At 53.5% G+C, this 19311-nt stretch overlaps 1 protein-coding gene across 1 annotated transcript in view; it reads left to right on the top strand.

The window, feature by feature from the left end:
* The window catches only part of TRAPPC9 (trafficking protein particle complex 9), a 329454-nt gene that overhangs the window by 59733 nt on the left and 250410 nt on the right, over positions 1–19311 (top strand). Inside the window, exons 10-14 of the mRNA XM_006912937.3 lie at positions 5624–5754; positions 11116–11201; positions 14011–14137; positions 14905–15037; positions 17544–17707. Coding sequence (XP_006912999.1) covers positions 5624–5754; positions 11116–11201; positions 14011–14137; positions 14905–15037; positions 17544–17707 — 641 coding nt within the window. The remainder of the gene's footprint in view (positions 1–5623; positions 5755–11115; positions 11202–14010; positions 14138–14904; positions 15038–17543; positions 17708–19311) is intronic.

Raw genomic sequence — 19311 nt, 5'->3', positions numbered from 1 at the left:
GTTGGGGTGCAGGGAGGGAGGTCGCTGGCTCAGTGTTGCTCTAAGCAGCTGTGGGTCCTGGGGGTGCGACCTCGTGCACACAGGGAGGTCTTCCGGCTCCAGGTGGTTCAGCTCTTAGGGTGCCTCAGTGCGAACTTCCGACTGGCAGCCAGGGGCACGGAGTAACCCAGCGCTGCCACTGGCCGGGGCGGGGTGGGCCCAGTGGGCAGTGTCCCCCTGATCCACATGTGGGACAGTGTTCAGAGGCGGGGTCTTTGGGAGAGGATTAGGTTTAGACAAGGCCGTGAGGGTGGGCCTCGATGGGATCAGCACCCTTATGAAGAGCTGAGGGGACCCAGGCTCGCTCTCCCTTCTCCATGTGGGGACACAGTGAGAAGGTGGCATCTGTGGCCATCCCTGAGAACCCAGCTATGCCACACCCAATTTTGGACTTCCAGCCTCTGGAACCGTGAGGAGTGGAGGTCCACTGTTAGTTTAAGCCGTCGGCCTGTGCTGTCCTGTTACAGCAGCCTGAGCACCCTAACACTGGGGTGGCCCCCCACACAGCTCACACCGTCTCGGGTGATGGATGGACGCTCCTTCATGAAGGCGGCTGCTTGTAGGCAAGCCTTTGGCGAGACATAGGCAGCAGAGAACTGAGTGACGTCTGAGGCGTAAAAGGGGACGGTAGGTGTCTGTGATGCTGAGCGAGGTGGCGGCCGCCATGATTGGTGTTCAGCTGGTGCTGGAGCTCGGCGGGTTTGTGGAATGGCTGAGTGTTCATGCCGCGAGGGGTGTCATCTCTGAGGCCAGCGTTCCCGTCCCCTGGATAGCGCCAGCAGCACCCATGGCCCGGGCCAGTGTTCCTCCCTAGAAAACAGGTCCGGGGCTACGTCAGTGGATTTGCCAGGTGCTTCAAGGACCTTTGCTGGGAACGTGGGCTTTATCAGCTTAATTAAAAAGAATTCAGGTCAGACACTGAGTTCACCCCTTGCCGTCACTGGAGGAGCTCAGCAGCGTGCGCATTCGAAGACTGAAGCTCCCGATGCGTGTCCTGGGGTGAATCGGTTGAAAAATGCCCACGTCTGTGAGTGAATTGCCGTGTGGAATTGTTAGACCTGAGCTCATTCACCGGTGGTGATGTTTCGTAAGTATGATTCTGGTTTTAGAATAGATGATTGGAGCCATTTTTTCCTGTTGAGGACTTTTCTAGTTTTTGACAATAAAACAATTTCATCACTTTATGGGCGAATACTTACCTGTTCTCTGTAACATGGGCTCATGGACTGAGTTTACCCCAAAATGGTTTCAGGTAATCCTGGTGCAGGCTAATGGAAAAAAAGGGGCCAAAATATATCCCTGTTTTAATTCTATTATCAAATTCGGTTAATCAATATATGTTGAGTGTCTAAGATGTGCCTGGCCCAGTGGTAAATGCTGGGGATTTGGTAATGGTCCAGCATGAGCCAGGAGGCTGCCAAACCTGTGGCCGGTTACTACTGCCCAGAGTTAAAGCAGAAGAATCTTCAGTTAGCACTATAAGGAATCTTATTTTGTTCCTTACGTAATTCTCCACAGAAACGGTGACGTGCATCAAAGCCAACATAGAATACCGCACCCGATAGAATCACGTGGATGATCCACACACTGCCAGTTGTGAATTGTTGAAGTAGCGCGTAGATGTCATTTACAGAAAACTCGTGGGTCTTTCATTCAGTTGATGGTTTTCTTTGATGAACCAACAGCTCCTTCAACCTGGCCAAGGGCTCTAGCATTAATGAGGATATTTTAATTGGTGAGGATTGAAACCCTTAGTCAGATGAGCTTTGAGACTCTTTGAGTGGCTTTAGTGCTTTTAAAATTTAAACTTTTAAGTTAATTATGTTGTTTGAGGAGGGATTTCAGGCATTTATTCAAAAAAAGGCTTCGAGACCACGATATTCGGGGCAGTTTTCCTTGGTTTATGAAAGAGCAAAGTCAGCCTCCCGGGCACCAGGGAAGGGGTGGCTCCCGTGGTCTCTCTGGGGTCCTGCCGTGCCCAGAACCTGCTGTCGCTCTTGGTGCAATCACCAAGTCTGTGCCTCCCTTACGGATTTCCTAACCCAGAGCTTTTCGGAGGGGACAAGAAATGGCCGCGGGTGGGCTCGCATTTCTGGTCTGGCTGGCAGGCTGTGCCCTCGCCCAGGTCGGGCACATGTGGCCGGTTTTAGCCACAGCCCATCCGTGCAGAGCTATCCAGTGGGTTCCTAGATGTGTTTCTGCGGTGAATAAGGCCGAGGGGTTAAAATCCAAGGCCGGAAAGGCGGGCCGCTTTTGCCCGTGTCGCGTGTTATGTCGCGTTCCTCATTAGTGCCCCGCCGTTGCTCTGCAAGCCCGTTAGCCAACCGCATGCTGAGGTGTCAGATTTTAAAATGTCCGCAGTTTCCACGCGGAATCCCTGGGACTCCGCTTCCCTGTCGGTGGCTTCACAGACCAAGTGTGTTATTAGTTCTGCTGCGATCCACGCTAAACGAATGTGTTTCCCTTCGGTCAGGCGGGTGCTCATTTGCCTTGAGCAGCTATTCTTCCGTAGGGTCACACCATGCCCCCGAATTCCTTTGGTGTGGTCTGGAATTTCCACGCCGCAGGTCACATGACCTTCCTCTGTACGTCTTCCGTAGGGTCACACCATGCCCCCGAATTCCTTCGCGTGTTCCCAAACCGTTGGTGTGGTCTGGAATTTCCACGCCGCAGGTCACGTGACCTTCCTCTTTACATAGTGAGTGGGTCGTGGAATAGAAAGCGCTCTGTGTTGCAGGTAGATTGGAATCGCTTTACAGGTGGGAAAATGCTGAGCGAGAGCATGCCCGGTCCGAGGTTCGCCGCAGCTCATGGCAGGGTCGGGGCCAAAACATCGTTTCTTCACTGCAGTCCAGTGTTGTCATCTTTGCACCAGGAACTTGACTCTCTGTGTTTATAACAAGTGCTGTTTGAAGGAGGGGACAGGCAAGGCTTTGCGTCAGGTGCTATGATAGGTGCCTTACGTACATTAACGCACTTGGTCCTCACAGTGACCTGCTGAGGTTTGAAGATACCCGCATCAGACTGGCCCCCCTTCTCTGCCTGAGTTTGGAATCAGCAGAAAGGAACACCTGGCTCAGGCACAGCTCAGGTCTGGCTGGCTCGCGTCTGGATGTCACCCCAGTCTCTGGCAAAGCTGAGTGACTGCACGCTCTTTCTGGGGCCAGACCCCATTCTGTCCGTGTGGGGAGCAGGGCCCCAAGAGAAGGATGGGAGCAGTGCACCTCTCGTCGTCCTTCCAAATGTAGCACCACCCTCGGGAGGAGTGGGGGAGGGGCGGAGTGGGGCCAAGACTGTTACTCCAAGGATGGCCCTCCCCATGGGACATGGAACCAGAGAGAGGAGATGTCCTCTTTCTGCACGGTGTTATCAGGGACCTTTAATTTTTCCTATTTTGTAAGTGAAACACTTGAGGTCCAGGAAGGTGAAATAACCTGCCCAATTGTACAGTTCTGTCTGTGCACTAGCTGGGGAGACGTCCTGGCCACAGATGGGGGCCAAGTGCAGATGGGGCCAAGGGCAGACGGGGGCCAAGGGCAGGGGATCTCTTCCGGCTGGGCGTGCATGGCATCCTGGCCAGTGTGATGTCCCAGCACAGCGCAGCAGGCATTTTTCGAGTGTTCATGAAGGGTGGGATTTGCCACCGTTGTAATGAACTGCTCAGCCTTGAGTATCGAGTTTCAACAGATTTGGAAGCCGAGTTTGAAATTCAGCTCTTGGGAGGTCATTCATTCAGCATTTGCTGAGAGCTACGCATTAAAGAATTGCCCTTGGCGCTGGACTAGAGACAGACAAGGCTTCGGAGAGCTCATGGCTGAACGGCAGCAGATAGCAGACGACGTGGTTCTGATCCCGTGTGATAACAGCTTCCTGAAGGGATGGCGTGCGGTGAGACAGTCGAGTGTGCCAGGTCGAGTTAAGGGACGGAGGTGCGTGAGCACCCGCTAGTGCCCTGGGTTCTCGCGGGAACTGGACGAGAACCACGCACGTAGCCCTGACCCTCCGGGGCCGCAGTGTGTGCCGAGCGCTGTGGGGGCTCACGCACGGGACAGGACGCGCCAGGTGTCGGGGTTCCTTCCAGCTGAGAAAGGCGGGGACTGGGGGTCTTCTATGAGGGAGTCTTTAGTAGGTTGGCCTGTGTCATAGCAGGAAAAATCAACCCTGAAATCTCAGGAAAATTAACTTTTACTGCAATGAGGGTTTACGTGGCACACGAGTCTGATGCAAGTTGGGCAGTTTCCCAGGGCGGCTGACCTCCCCGAGGTCACTGGGTGGCCCAGGCCGCACCTGTCCTCTGCCCCTTCTCCCCGTCCGGCCTCCAGGACTGCTGTGCGGTGGGGGAGAGCATGGGGGCTGACATGCTGGTTCAGCGTGCTCTGTCTCCGAGGGACCTGCACGGCTCCCCTCACAGCCGCCTGGCCTCACTCCCTGCATGGGGGCCGAGGGCGGGGCAGGAGGACCTGCAGTAAGTGTCATTGCCACAACCCTCTAACTGCCCCATCTCCCCATCTTTTCAGTCTCAGGCCTTAGAATAGTCTAGATTCCAACCCCCATCTTGCCTGGCTGGTAACCAGGGAGGTCACAGGTGCTGTGGTTTAAGAGTCTTCACAGCCGCCTGGCCTCACTCCCTGCATGGGGGCCGAGGGCGGGGCAGGAGGACCTGCAGTAAGTGTCATTGCCACAACCCTCTAACTGCCCCATCTCCCCATCTTTTCAGTCTCAGGCCTTAGAATAGTCTAGATTCCAACCCCCATCTTGCCTGGCTGGTCACCAGGGAGGTCACAGGTGCTGTGGTTTAAGACCATGGTGTCTCTTGCTGTCACTGATCTCTGGCTGTGGGAGTTGGGCAATATATTTAATCTCTGTGTCAATTTCCTTGTTGATAACGTGGAGAGAGGTGACAGCACCCGAGCCAGGACGGCGGGGTGCTGTTTGCTCGAGCGAGCACACGCGTGGTTAGCACGGTCGAACGTGCTCGGGCTCCGTGGGTTAGTGAGTGCAGTAAATGCAGATTCAGGCCGCCTGACCCGAGTGTGGGTCTCGATGAACGGACCTCACAGTGGGGGAAGCAGTGGAGCTACAGAGCGCGGGTAACGTCCGTGCGTGGGCCTGGACCTCAGGGGTGGGGTGCACTCTGTCTGCTGTGGACGTGCCCGGTGGGCAGGCGTGAGGCTGGAGACAGGACAGGAAGGACGCTGCGTGGAGCCGGTTGCTGCGGACGTGCAGGGGGCAACTGAGTGACTCCTCGCGGCAGGGTGCGAGCGAGGGGCCTCAGCTGCGTTTTGCAGGCGGGGCGCGAGTCTGGGGAAGGCACTCACCTGGCTAGCAGTGCAGTGGGCTTTCAGCCCTTTCCACCTGGCCCTTCTGCCTGGGGGCCACTGCCCCGGCCCTCGGAGTGTCCTCACACGCCACCCGCCGCGTTCTCCTTTGTTCTGCCACGTTGGCGTGCTTGTTCTTCTTCGGTTAGCTGCTGTTTGATGTATTGTTTTCCTAACTCATGCTGTTTGGTGGTGTGTCGGCCGAAACCACGCTAACAAGGCAGTTGACGTATCTTTGTTCCGTTTGAAACAACAGGCGTGGGCAGGTACCTCCCCACCAGCCTCCGGCCACGGAAAATGAAAAGCCTGCTGGGTCAGAACGTGTCCACCAAGAGCCCCTTCATCTACTCGCCCATCATCGCCCACAGCCGTGGGGAGGAGCGGAGCAAGAAAATCGGTAGGACCGTCCGCCCCCGCAATCCCGCCGCGCCCCGCCGCGCCCCGCCCGCTGGCGTCCTGTGGCTCTGCAGACTGCAGGCCGGCGCCTCGCACGTGCTCCCACCGTCCGCGTCTGTTTGCTGCCTCTGTCCGGCGGTTGCCATAGATCTGGTTTTGAAAAATGTCTTTCATAAAGGGTGATGTGTGTGGAAATGCTAGAAACCAGAAGACCTCTGTTAGCCCAATGCCGAGTACGGAGGGTACTAAGTGGAGATCAGGTGGTTTTCCAGGCCCGGCCTGACTTCTGAGTCATCCAAGAGGACGAAAGACTGCCATCGCTCAGGATCGTCGGGGGATGGGGGCGCTGCGGTATTTTCTCTGTTGAGAACTGGCAGGCCTTGTTCTGAGGGCGCTCAGGGTGACCAGTTCTGCGGTGCCTGCCGAGCTGCACTGCGGGTCAGTCGAGAGCAGACACTGCCATCCCCGGGAACCCCTGGGGTGCCTCTCCGTGTGCTAAGCTCCCCGACCTTGTCCCAGCCCCAGCCCGCTCACTTCCTCTCTCACACCGACCCTGGGCTCCTGTGTGCCATCACCCCGTCTCTCCGTGCCCTTCCTGACGCCTGGCTTTCCAGAGGGCCTCCTTCCTTGCCAGCTCCCCCTCAGGCCCCTTGCATTATGAGATCGTGATTGCCAATCACTGCCAGGCACGAGCCTGCGAGTCCCAGTGACGAAGCCAGAGGACAGCGGCCGTCCCAGGCGGGAATGGCCGATCCCCTGCTAGGAGTGTCAGTGGGAGGCCTGCGAAGCTTTGCTCTCTGCTTCCGAGTCGGGCGCCTTAGTTGGGCGCCTTAGGCCGCTCGGCCACCCTGAGAACCCTGCTCTCTATGCTTTCGAAATTCAGTGCTTGCTTCTCTTTCGGTTTTCCGCATTTCTGCTCTTACTTGCTGTGCCCCCAGTGCAGGGGGGAAGCATCCTGGCTTCACGTGGGTGTCCCGCTGCCCTTACTGCACCCCTGCAGCCAGCGCGGCCCTCGGCTCGCCCGGCCCGGCCGCTGGGACCATCCACACCGGGTCTGCCCTTCCGTCCCCACCGCGGGCGCCCTGCCTCGGCGCTGCAGACCAGCCTCATGCGCTTTCTGTGCTTCGATTGCAGCGTTCTAATTCCGGGCTCAGGGCCTCGTGCTTGCTGTGCCCTCTGCCGGGAGCGCAGCCCCCTGCTGTCGCTGGCTCACTCAACTGTCCCCTCCTCAGAGGAGCCTCCGCTGACCCCCGCGCCGACCAGGCCTCCCTGCCACCTCTCTGGACCTTTGCTGCCGGGCGTCTCCGCGTGTGTGTGTTTCGGTCTCCCCTCCCTTCGTTTGCTCACTGCCGCGTCCCCAGCTGCTAGAACAGTGTTGACGGATGAACGAAGGCATGGGGTGGTTGTGATGAATCCCGTTTTACAGATAAGGAGACCTGTCCAAGGACTCACAGCAGAACCCCAATTAATCATTGTCAACTCTTCTCCCAGGTCGGGGTGGGCAGGCAGGGCACAAACACACCGGAAGCTGACTGTCCAGACAGGATGCAGATTGAGTTCTCTGAAACTGTAGCAGGGTCACCGGGCAGCACCTGGTGACTTACCATTGAGCTGGGGCAAATGGCAAGTGCTGGCTGAACTGGGACCAGGGCACCTCGGAGGGCGGCAGGGAGCAGTGCTTCTCTGAGGAATGGGGTGGGTGTGGCTCGTGTCGTTCATTTTTTTATTTATCTAGCTATTTATTTTTATTTATGCCTGCAGCACCTGGTCTTCCTAGGTGGTCTCCCATCTAAGTACTAACCAGGCCCGACCCTGCTTAGCTTCCAAGATCAGACATTGGGCTTGTAGCATGGCCGTAGACCAGGGACCGTGGCTCCACTGGGGCGCGAACCCAGGACCTTCTGCATGTAAAGCAGACGAGCTCACCGCTACACTGTGGAACCATGTCCTGTTCATTTTTAAAATGAGAAAATAAAGAAAGAAATATGTTTAGAGAAACTTCTCAAGGAGATCTGGGGGCTCCTCAGGACCTAATTCGTGGGGCTCAGTGCAAAGTGAAAATTCAGGGACCCTCTTCAAAAATTGTTAATAATTTGGAGACAGTGGAGCGTTGAACGAACATGGACCCTCGGTGCCTGTGTGGCCTCTGCCGCCTGGAGGCCAGAGCTGCCTCTTTATTTTTCCCTGATCAATATTAAGAAGTTGTTGAGATTTTTTTTTTTTTTAATGAAAATAATATTCTTTGTGTTGCAGAGGGCTTAACTGTTACCCAGTGATTCTCAAAGCTGTGTGACGCTGCAGGCATTGTGTTCCCAATTTACAGATGAGAAAATTCAGACTGAGTGAACCTGAGTTACTGCCTTAGGTTAGAGAGCTTGGGCTCCAGCCCAGGTTCAGTGGCTCAAAGCCCAAAGATTTTTCCTTGATAATGTGGCTCCTCGTCACAGTGAGAAGCAGCACCTGCTCTTCTGGGGGGAGGATAAAATCAGTGGATGAGGCAAGATTTTTTCTGAGTTATAATAGAAGCTTCAGCCAAATGCATGTTATTCGTTGCATACCCATGGGTAGGAAAATGTAATTTATATTCAATGGCTTCTAATATCTTTTTGGCAATATGTTTATAAGCAGGGACATGCCTAGAGGTTTGAAGAATCACGTGTCTTTAACCCCAAATTCCAATCTCTATAAATGAATATTCGCGTATGATTGCGGGAGTTACCATCACAGCAGAGGGCACAGGGCACTCGAGGAGAAGCCTGAGGGCAGTTTCTGAGACACTTTCCACTCCAACCTGGAATAACTCACGAGTCGTTCTGTCTGCACGTTGCTAGTGTCGCCTTCGTCCAGGTAAAACTGTGCGAAGGTGACTGCAGCACACGTCCTGAGCTCGAGCACAGTGGGGTGAAGGTTTTCAGGTAATTAGTGATGGTACTTGGTGGCACGGCCAGGCTTAGTGCTCAGGTCACAGCTGCCCCAAGACGAGTGTAGCTGTCTGACTCCTTGGGTCACAGCCTGGCCCTGCGGCCATCCCTTCCCACCGGGCCACCTCGGACAAGTGGTGGTGGCTCCCTGGGCTGCAGCTGTGTCAGCTACAGAGAGGGGGACAGGGGAAGCTAACTGGGAGGGTTCTGCTGAGGGTCAGGTGACAGTGTCACTGAAGTGCTGCCGGCTGCCGGGTAGCAGTTGCGGCAAGAAATCAGGGTGCTTCCTGCCACGTACGTTGTGCAGCGTAGGAGAAAGTGACCAGCCTGTCATCAAGGGCGACTGAAAGATGCTGTTAGCCCAGGGGTAACGGCACGCACAGCGCGGGGCAGCATGGAGTGGGGGCCCCCTGCGGGACCCGGGCTCGATGGCCACCAGTTGCCGTTCCTTCCCGCTGTTTGCAGGACAGAGTGTCGAGGGGGGCTCACCTTGAGCTTTGGCACACGAGGGGTCGGGAAGCAGGTTGCCTCCTTCCAGACAGAAATAACTCTTCACGTAGTCAGTGATTCACCTCGGTAGACAGGGGCCGTGCAAGTGAGTCAGTGATTCACCTCGGTAGACAGGGGCCGTGCAGAGGTTCTTTTCAGGACTCCAGGCAAATAGCAGACCTCTGCTGAGGTTCTTTTCAGGACTCCAGGCAAATGGATTTTTTAAATGATTTTTTTTTGACCACGAGAGAGAAAACAAACAGTTCCTTAGCTACGAGGCACTGTGTTCAGACGAATGAGATTTTCATCCTCTGTTAGGATGGAGCCGTCCGTGGCTGGGCTCCGGGACACCGCTGAAGGGCGGGGTGAGCACAGCACTCTGGACGGGGACTTCTGCGAGCCCCCCTTGAAGGCCGTCGTCGCCTGGAGGGCCGGGGGTGCGGGCTGAGGAGAGGAGAGAGGAGGAGGGAGGACACCTGCATTTCCGGAGCCGGCAGGGGTGGAGCAGCCGAGCGAGGAGGGCCCGGGTTTGGAGGCGTCTGTCTTCGTGTCTGCAGGGTGTCTGGTGCCCTGGCACAGGGTGTCTGGTGCCGGGGGATTGGAAGAAGCGGAGTCTTTCCGAAAGCTGAGAAATGCTCATCTGTACTCTCTGTATCTGCTCGCGAAAAGGCGCTTTCAACCACCCGCCGGAGTCCGTCCCACACCCCTCCTCGCGTTTAGACGCTTAGGCTCGAATCTCGCCCTCTGGCCCTGTGACTCCAGGCTTTGCTTACCCTGTTTGGGCCTTGGCTACCTGCCTGTAGCAGTGGGGCGATAATACCTATGTCACCAGGTAGTTATGGAGAGCGACGAGTTAACCTCTGGCGGGCACCTCAGACCCGAGGCGCCTTTGGTTCGCCTCGCGGGGTGTCTTAAGGGAGGGGAGCTGTGGGCGTGTGCTGGACGGCGCTGCTGTCTTTAGCTTTGCTCACGTTACCGCAGACGTAGGGGCCTACAACGGGAAAGCTCACTCCCTCGCCATTTCCATGGGTCCTCCACTCAGGTCTCACCGGCTGACGTGCGGGGGTTGGCTGGACTGGAAAGGTCTGTTTCCCGGCTCCCTCAGGTGGCTGGTCATTTGTTTCCTTGCGGTTGTGTCGGTGACTCCCCTGTTCTCTTGCCGGCTGTCAGCCAGGACCTGTCTCAGGCCCTAGAGGTCGCTCTTGGGTCCTTGCCATGTGGCCTCCTCCATAGGCCCCCTCCTCTTGGAATCTCTTCCTTCAGGAAGAGTACGGTCCCTTTTAAGGGCTCACCTGATTAGACCAGGCCCACCAGGATCGTCTCCCTTTTGACTGACTCAGAGTTGACTGATTGGAAACCTTGATCACACCCGCAGGACCCCCATTACCTTTGTCATACGACAGAACATCCTCTCATGGTCACACTCGGGGAGAGGGTCACGGAGGGCACATACACCAGGGCCAGGGGCTCGGGGGTCATCTCACAACCCTGCCTCCCATAGGTGTTCAGCAGCAGCCGACTTGGGAGTGGTCGGGGAGGACCGCCGCCATCTCCTCTCACCGCTTCCGAGGGGGGAGGGGATCCCCACACTGTGGGCCGCAGGGCCAGCTTCCTAAGTACTGTGCTCTGGGCCGGTGCGGTTCTCTGCTCCACGCCGGGAACAGGGCCGTCCGCACCGATTTCAGCTTCGTGAAGCTGCATTGGGCATGCCGGCACGGATCAGCCTGCTGAAGACGGCAAGAAACATCTGTCACGTAGCATCCAAGTGGCAGTGATGACTTGCTCTGTTTTGGAATAAGCTAGCGGGAAAACTTGCTTTGAATTGTCTGTCTCCAGATGATACTAAACACCCACTGCTTCACTGGAAGAGCGAATCGCCAGAGGAGTATTCTGAAACCCTGGGAAACATGCACGGTACCCGCTAACACAGAGATGCTTGTGTGTGTTTCTAGATTTCCAGTGGGTCCAGGGAGATGTATGTGAAGTCCAGCTGATGGTATATAACCCGATGCCATTTGAACTCCGAGTTGAAAACATGGTATGTATCACCGACTGATTGACCCTTTGGGACTAAACACCAATTTAGCATTAAAATATGGTTTTTGCTTAATACTTAATGCACACATCTTATGATATATGCCTTTTTTTGTATTTGTTTTGCCAAAGATTATAAGCTTTTTGTGAGCAAAGACCACGTCTTGTCATTCCCGTGTCTTTAGCGCTTGGTACTCAGTAAATTTTTCACTCAGCGAGCAAAGACCCCTCTGATCTGGATGCCCACTGAGCTTGGTTGGTTGGATATAGATCTGCGATACTCACGTTGACGTTTACGTGAGATCAGTGCAGTTCGTGTTCTCGCTACGAGATGATGAGGTGACCAAGGCCCCAGGGAAGAGCAGGCCCCTCAGAGTAAGGGGGTGATGCCGCACACTCTCATACGGTTCCTCTCGGCTGCGGAGCCCGATGCTCTGAGTCTGCGTTTTGCGCAGGGCGTGAGGGCTGCCTTCACAGCGGTGTCTGTTGGAACTGCCTAGCTGATTCCATGGTGGGGTGGATTTGTCCTGGCCCTCCAAGCTGACTCTGGTGCTCCCAGGGCAAAGCCACCTGGCCACCACGCGGGTCCCACTGCTAGGTCTTCTCCATGCGTATTAATACATGGTCCTGCTTTGTGGCTTTTCAGCGACATGCTGAGATGGTTGGCATTTTCTTTTAGAGTTTTACAGGGTCAGAGGTGGACTCTTCATGCAAGTGTCTTGCTGGGTGCCCATGCCACTTGTCAGGCCTTGGGCGAGACACTGGGGTGGGGGGGGCTGGTTTCTTCCATGACTGGCCAGTGCTGTGGTATGGGGGTGCTGCGGACCCACATGCCAAGTCTGTGAGAAATGATGTCCGGCCCGGCTGAGAGTATAGGGACGGGTCAGAGTTTGCCAGGCAGACGGGGCGTTGTTTACGGTGACAGTCAGGCCTCCAGCATGTGGTGTTCTAAAGTCAGTTCGAGTTCTTAGAGACTCAGCTGCGTGTTAAGCAGACAGTCCTGAAGTCACTCCGAGAGCGAGCCTTCAAGGGTGAGTGTTTGCTGCTGCCTCCTATCCAGGCACAGGCTGGCCTCGGGGTTGGCCCTTGGCTCAGGCCTTTCCTGGTGACTTTCTGTCTCTTAGGCTGAACAGGAAATGATCGCTGTTTTAGAGAATCTTCTCCAAACTGGTTACGCTGTCACATGCCGGCTGCTCTTTCTTACATGTTTTTTTTTTTTTTTTTGCCTTAAAAAGTAGCTTTTATTTTTGTTGGGTTTAAAAGTAGTATGTGCTTTTAGTCAAAAATGAGGAAGAACAGAGAATAGAATAGAAATTGCTACTAGGCAATAGCTCACAAATCATGCTCAGGATTTAAAAAATTAAGTTATGAAATATTTCAAACATATCAAATGTTACAAGGAGTAATAAACGCTCACATAGTAAACCATCCACGTTTAGAAAATATTAACAGTGGGCCATATTTGCTTTAGTTATTTTAAAAGAAAGAAAACGCCAGTGTATTTTGCTTGGCAGCAATAGTCATCTAATTGGTTTCTGCTTTCACTCCTGCCCGGGACATCTGTTCTGCACATCGTTAGATCACTTCACGCTTCTGCTTAAAGTCTGGGCCCAGGTGCGCTCCTTGCTGCTCTAGTGCCTTTGCTTCTGCGTGCAGTTAGGAAAAGTAGGCACGCGCGCACACGTAGACATGGACTGCATACGCACCTACGCGTGCGCATCTGCAGACACACATATAGACACGTGCCCGTATACACAGTACAAGTGCAGATGTCGTAAAGCCCGGCTGCACAGTGTCACCTCCAATTCTAGCCTATCTCCGTAGGGTTCTGTCTTGCCTTCCTCCCTTCCACAGCTGTGTCCTTTCTGCGGGTGTGAGAATGTGGGCTCACAACAGCAGCACGTTCTCGTTGGCTCAGGCCTGTGATCCATCTAAAACAGCATCTGCATTGCTTTGCCCAGAGCACTACGGAAAAGGCCCACTGGAGGAATCTGTGATCTTCTAGGTCATCTTTAATTGGTCTCGGCCACATTCTGTGGGGAAATCTTACACTTCGTTCATGGGGTTTATTCCAAGCGAGCTGATTTTTTAAACTTCTTGTTAATGGTGTTTTTTACATTTTCTTTTCTAATTGTTCATAGCTGGATTATAGAAGTACCTTTGCTTTTTTTTTTTTTTAATGCTGACTTTGTCACTTTGCTAAACACACTCGTTAGTTCAAGTTTCATGGTAGATTCCATAGGGTTTGCTATGTTCACAGTTTTGTTTTTTTTGCGAATAATTGTCTGTATGCCTTTTGTTTATTTTTCTTGCCTTATTGCACTGGGCAGCACCTCAGTTACAATGCTGAGAATTCCTGAGCACTGACACCCTGCATAATTTTGGTCTTGGGGCTACTCTTTGAGGCCCGGGAATCTGTCTTGTTTACTGTTGAGCGTGGTGCCTGGTATATATTGGTGATTCACGACACACTGAAGAGAGGTTAATGGATGATATATTTCCACACTTCATGGTTTTTCTTTTTGTTTACATTCTCATTTGGTAAATAGCAAAACAAAACTAATATCAAAAATGTAGCATCTAAGGCTTATATCAAGATGGCTCGTTCCTCGGGCCCCGTCTTCAGGGCTGTCTTGTGTTACCCGCACTTTTAGCCTGTCTCCACGGTTCTCTGGATTCTTAGAAAAGCCATTCCTTCTGGCAGTCCTGGAGCTCTCTGTTAGTGGCTGTGCCACGGCATGGCGAATCGGGGACTGACCGTGACGTTGTGGGTCTGGGCTGTGCTCATTCACGTCGCCCATCCCTCGCTTCAGGGGCTCCTGACAAGCGGAGTGGAGTTCGAGTCTCTCCCTGCGGCACTTTCCCTTCCGGCTGAGTCTGGTCTTTACCCGGTGACGCTCGTTGGGGTCCCCCAGACGACTGGGACGATTACTGTGAACGGTAAGGGGGATTGCTTTCTGATTCGGGTTGGGTAGGCTGGCTGAGCTCTTGTCCTGCCTCACTGAGGCCTGTCCCTGGTCACCCAGCATCCTAGTCCTCACTGTTAGGTGATGTTTAATTGTTATACAGTGAACGTTGTTTATAATCATCCTCTCAAAATTTCAAAAGTCATTTTGAAGCTTTGCTTGAACAATTTCAAGTGCTTATCTAGCCAATGGCGTCTTTTTTTTTTCTGGCATGGAAAATTTGCTCATCTGAAATTATAGTACTTACACATAGGCAGCAGACTTGCCATATCACGTAGATGTGATGATAACAATAATTAGCTCTCGAACTTTCATCTCTCAACAGAAGATTCGGAATCATTTCTCAAATACTTAAGTCACATTGTGTCCAGGAAAGGAACACTAGCTCTCATTCTCACTTTAGAGATGGATGAATCTGAAAAGCAAATTGGTACCAGGATGCGATTCAGTTACTAACTGTGCCGCGATTTCTAGTTTACGAAGACCCTGCTGCACACACTGTGCTTTGGACACAGGCAGCCTTGCGAGGCGGGGCTGCAGGCGCTGCTGCCGGCTCCACTCCCCGTAGCAGGAGCCCGGGGGCCTCGGGGTGGACTGTGGGAGCTGGGTGACACCAGCAGGGTCGGGGCCTGAATCTCGACTCAGGTCTTCGAGAGGGACCGTGTCCCTGTGGGGGCTGCCTTCAGGTGGGGCGCGAGACGCGAAGCCGGGCAGCGTGCAGCTTTTCCTCCTGGTTCCCAGGTTACCACACCACGGTCTTTGGCGTCTTCAGTGACTGCTTGCTGGACAACCTCCCGGGAATAAAGACCGGCGGCTCCTCTGTCGAAGTCATCCCCGCCCTGCCCAGACTGCAGATCAGCACGTCCCTGCCCAGGTAGACACACAGCGCGCGGCGTCTGCTCTCCGGCGAGAAATGGCACTTAGGAAGATGTTTTAGGATACATCTTTCAATGGCACGAAGGGCCTTGAGTTTATCTGTGACTTTTGTGACCAGGATATGGGTGAAGGCTTTCTTCAAGATGACTGGTGGGCAACATGCTTTGCTTACAGCGAATTGGAACAGAATTGAACTGTTTCTCACCAAGATCAGAACGAAGTGTGAAATTAGCCTTTGGAATCATGGTTTTTGTGAAAAACAGTAAAGGGTTTAGGGAATTTGAGAAAAACTCTTATCTTAAAAAAAAAAAACAACTGGTCTCTTTTTAGTGTTTGGGAAAGCGGAAAGCAGCAAGGGGCATACGCCTCAGGAATTTCGGAGGCGGTTACTGTCGGCGCCGGTGCTGCCGTCCCTTCCAGTGTTTACCCACCTCTCTCTCTTTTCTTTTAATAGTTTGAATAGTTGAGATGATGCTACATTATATGTAGTGTCGTAGATTATTTTTTGCTTAACCACATAAGCTAAAAAGTCTTATTTTAATGGCTTCAAAAATTATATCATAAAATACCTCAAAATCACATCACTATTTATTTCCTTGCTATTGGGATTTGGGATCATCTCAGTTTTTGCTCGTGTGAATAATGCTTAACGTTTATCCTTTTGGCTGCGTTTATAAAATGTATCTTGGTATTTTCTAAAATGTCTTAAAAGCTCCTTCAGATCCTTAATGGGCCCTTCCCAGTTGCTGAGCGCTGTGCTGCACGCTGGGGCCGTGAGCGTGAACACACCAGCCCTGACCTTACCTGAGAGACCACGGTCAAGTAGGAGAGATTGACGGGTGGCCAGGCAGTCACAGTCCACTATTGGCAGGACTCTGATTGGGCCGTGGGAGATCACGGAGCTCAGGGGACATTCCTTCCAGGAGGTGACATCAAGTGCAATGTGATGGGTCAGGGAGGGGGAATTGCCATGTGCAGCGGGTCGTGGGAGAATTTTCTAACAAAGGGAGCAGCAGCGAGAAACTTCCCCAGAGGGGAGGCAGCGTCATGTGATTGGGCATCGATGACATGCAGAAAAAGATGGACTCAAAAGGATCGTAGAACTAATTGTAAGAGATAAAAGTGTAAAACTTTTAGAAGAAAACGTAGAAAATTTTTGTGATCTTGGGTTAGGTAAAGAGTTCTTCGATATGAAACCAAAAGCAAGGTCCTCTATCAGAGCCTGGACCAGAGGTCCTGGGAGGCACAACCAGCCTGATGAGCTTAGACGCAGGCTCTTCCCATGGGCAGCAGAGGTGTGAGACCAGCAGTGTCTGGAACATTCTTTTCTGTCCTTTGGACCAGATGGTGTGGGGATGTGAAACCAGACTTGGGTCTGCCCTGGTCCTTTGAGCTGTGCCCAGGAGCAGCGCTGGACAGAGCTGGTCGGCAGAGGGGCAGTTGGGTAGCTGCCTGCTCTGCTGTGTCGCAGTCCATTGCTGGTTCAGTTGAGTGGATGATGTCGGCTCGCACACGTTTAGACTAATGTGGCTTTCTGCCGAGATCCTTCAGATTCAAAGAGGAAGGTAAACCCTTCTGATCCCAGGAGAAAATGTCGACCCTTTCCCCTCCAGAGACCTTCCTGCTTTTTGCGACCAGACCTCTCCGGAGCGTCGTATAAGCGTTTCAGCCACACCTGCCACACGCACCTCTCTTTATTGTTGGCTGGCTTTTGTCCTCACTGGACCACCTTTTCCCCTGGTCACCATGACTCCTTGCCCAGAAGTCAGTTTGCTGCCTGCGGGTTGGGAAGGAGACACCCAGGGTAAATAGCATTCTGGATTAAGTGACAAGAGACCTCAGGTGAGAACTTACAGACCGAGGCTGTAGTGTGGGAGCCTCATGGAAGTGCCAGGTGAGCTCCGGGGCCTCTGGATGCTGAGCCGCACCCCCAGGCAGCATAGGGCCTCACTTGACCGTGCTGAGGACACCGTCCAACCTGGGCACCAGGCGCCCTGCGTCATATCAGGTGTTCGCAGGCCTTGCTCATCATGCTTACCTACGACACGGAGTCTGTTGCACACACTTCCTTTCCTGTTCGTTCCAGTTCTGATGTCATCAGTCGGAATGGTTCATTTACATTTCCTTCTTAAATCTTTGGATTTTCTCGAAGCAGCTCTTAGCATGAGATTTTTCATCTTTTTGAGAGAGCAACACGCTCACAGTTCATTTGGGTCGATGCATTGTTTCCGTTTCACCTTCACCATGACCCACTAATTAGGTGAGAGCGATCACGTGCTGACACGCCAGTGACCCGGGACGCGTCTGCGCGGAGAGAGCGCCCGGCTCGTGGCGGTTCACCTTCCCTTCTCGGGAGCCGGGTGCTGAATTTCGCGTTTGAAGCCGGCGTTCCCTGGTCCCTGTTTCTGAAACGGGCAAGTGCGGTGACGCGAGTCATTCAGTGCCATTCCCATGCCATTGGTCTTCTTTCTTTTTAAAATGGGTTTTTCTTACTCTTATTTCAGATCTGCACATTCACTGCAGCCTTCCTCTGGTGACGAAATATCTACTAATGTGTCAGTCCAGCTTTACAATGGAGAGACTCAGCAACTTATCATTAAATTGGAAAATATTGGGATGGAACCATTGGAGAAACTGGAAGTCACCTCAAAAATTCTCACCACCAAAGGTAGGCACTTTAAGCAGGTTTGACCCCAGCAATGTTTATCTTCCTTGTTGGTGGAAGAGACATTACATAACCAGTATGCGGAGTCTAAAAGCTTCTTGCACTTTTAATTTGATGCCGTCGGGAGACGTGTACTCATTATGCATGAAGAACACACAGGAGTAGAGAAAACACCTGAGTGCTCTTTGCATCTGTGAGGCCCAGGAGGAATATCCCTGGGGAACGAATGACGCAAAGCGTTGGCGGGCTCAGAAGCGTTCCCACCTGGGACCCATCCGTAACCTGTCCGTTCAGTGTTTTCTAAGCGGGGTCAACGCTCAGAGCCTGTGGCCCTTCTCACAGGCAGACGCTCTGTCTCCCAGTTCCAGGGCACACAGAGCCTGGGGTCAGACGAGCCGTGGAGAAATTTGGCTTCACCATTTGCTAGCTGTTTGTCCTTTTAGTGCCTCAGTTTCCTTCTGGTTAAATGGGGGGCAGGACTTACCATGTAAAGTTGTCCCGAGAAGCCAGGGGGTGGCGTTTGGCAGAGCACCAGTGTCGTGGAGGTCAGTGAGCAGCCCTGATCACGGGGGCCCGTGTTGTGCAGAAGGAGGGGAGGGTGTCGAGGGCAGTAAATGAAAATACAATCGGGTCACTTTACACAGGTAGAGGACCTCACAGGCCAGTGAGGCCAGACAGAGAGACGAAAGCAGGGCGCCCGCCAGCGGAACCAGGGGTGTTTGCTTCGATGTAGGAGTGAGCGGAGCCAGGCGGACGGCGGGAGCTGGCCTGTTTCTGGTTCTGTGTCCAGGGGAGGAGGCACTGTGCGTCCCTCCCTGGCAGGGGGCTCCCTCCTCATGCTGACGACATTGCGATGGGGAAAACCAGGGGAGGAAACGTTTAAGAAGTGGAGCCACAGGCCCGTCTGGTTAGTTCCATCCGGAGGGAAGGTCCAGCGAGGAGTTCGGGAGGGGTCATTATGCAAGCAGTCATGTCGTGTGAGAAGGAGTTAACCCGAGCTCGGCCCCTGGGGAGAATTTCTGGGTGTCATGTGTTTTTACATTTCTCACTGATTTGGGGGGAAATAAAGCAGGTGTCTGCCGGTTCGGGCACCAGGGTGAGAACCGATGGCCCCACACTGTCAGCTCTGGTGTCGTTGCCCCTGGCCACGAGACAGAACCTCAGACCCACCGTACACAGCACAGTGTGGCCATTTTCAAAATCGCACATTTACCAGTGAAAAATTAGAGCTGTCATTCTTTTCAAATTCTCATCCCAAGCTGCAGTACATTTACATGTGGAATTAAATTAATGGAAATAAACCATCTGCTTCCAAAACATACAAGGGGAATAATTCCTGTCACTTATATCCTACAGTACCCCAAAGCTGTCAGTGTTAATAATTGATCTAATATATAAGAGAAGATGGAAAAAGCCTTGAGCCGGAGGCGGAGCGAGAGCACGGCGTCTGGGGGCGGGGCGGGCGGCGGAGACCACGGCGGGCTCGTCCCGGGAAGGGGGGCCCCCTTGCTGTTCCAGCGGTACCTTCACGTGAGCCCATGGGCTTGGCCTCTGCAAGGGCCTCTCAGACGTCTGCTCCGTGGACCTTGTCCGCGTGATACAGTGCT

The sequence above is a fragment of the Pteropus alecto genome, unplaced genomic scaffold (assembly GCF_000325575.1).
Source record: "Pteropus alecto unplaced genomic scaffold, ASM32557v1 scaffold105, whole genome shotgun sequence".
In the NCBI taxonomy this organism is placed as follows: Eukaryota; Metazoa; Chordata; class Mammalia; order Chiroptera; family Pteropodidae; genus Pteropus; species Pteropus alecto.
This window is presented reverse-complemented; position numbering and strand designations above follow the sequence as displayed.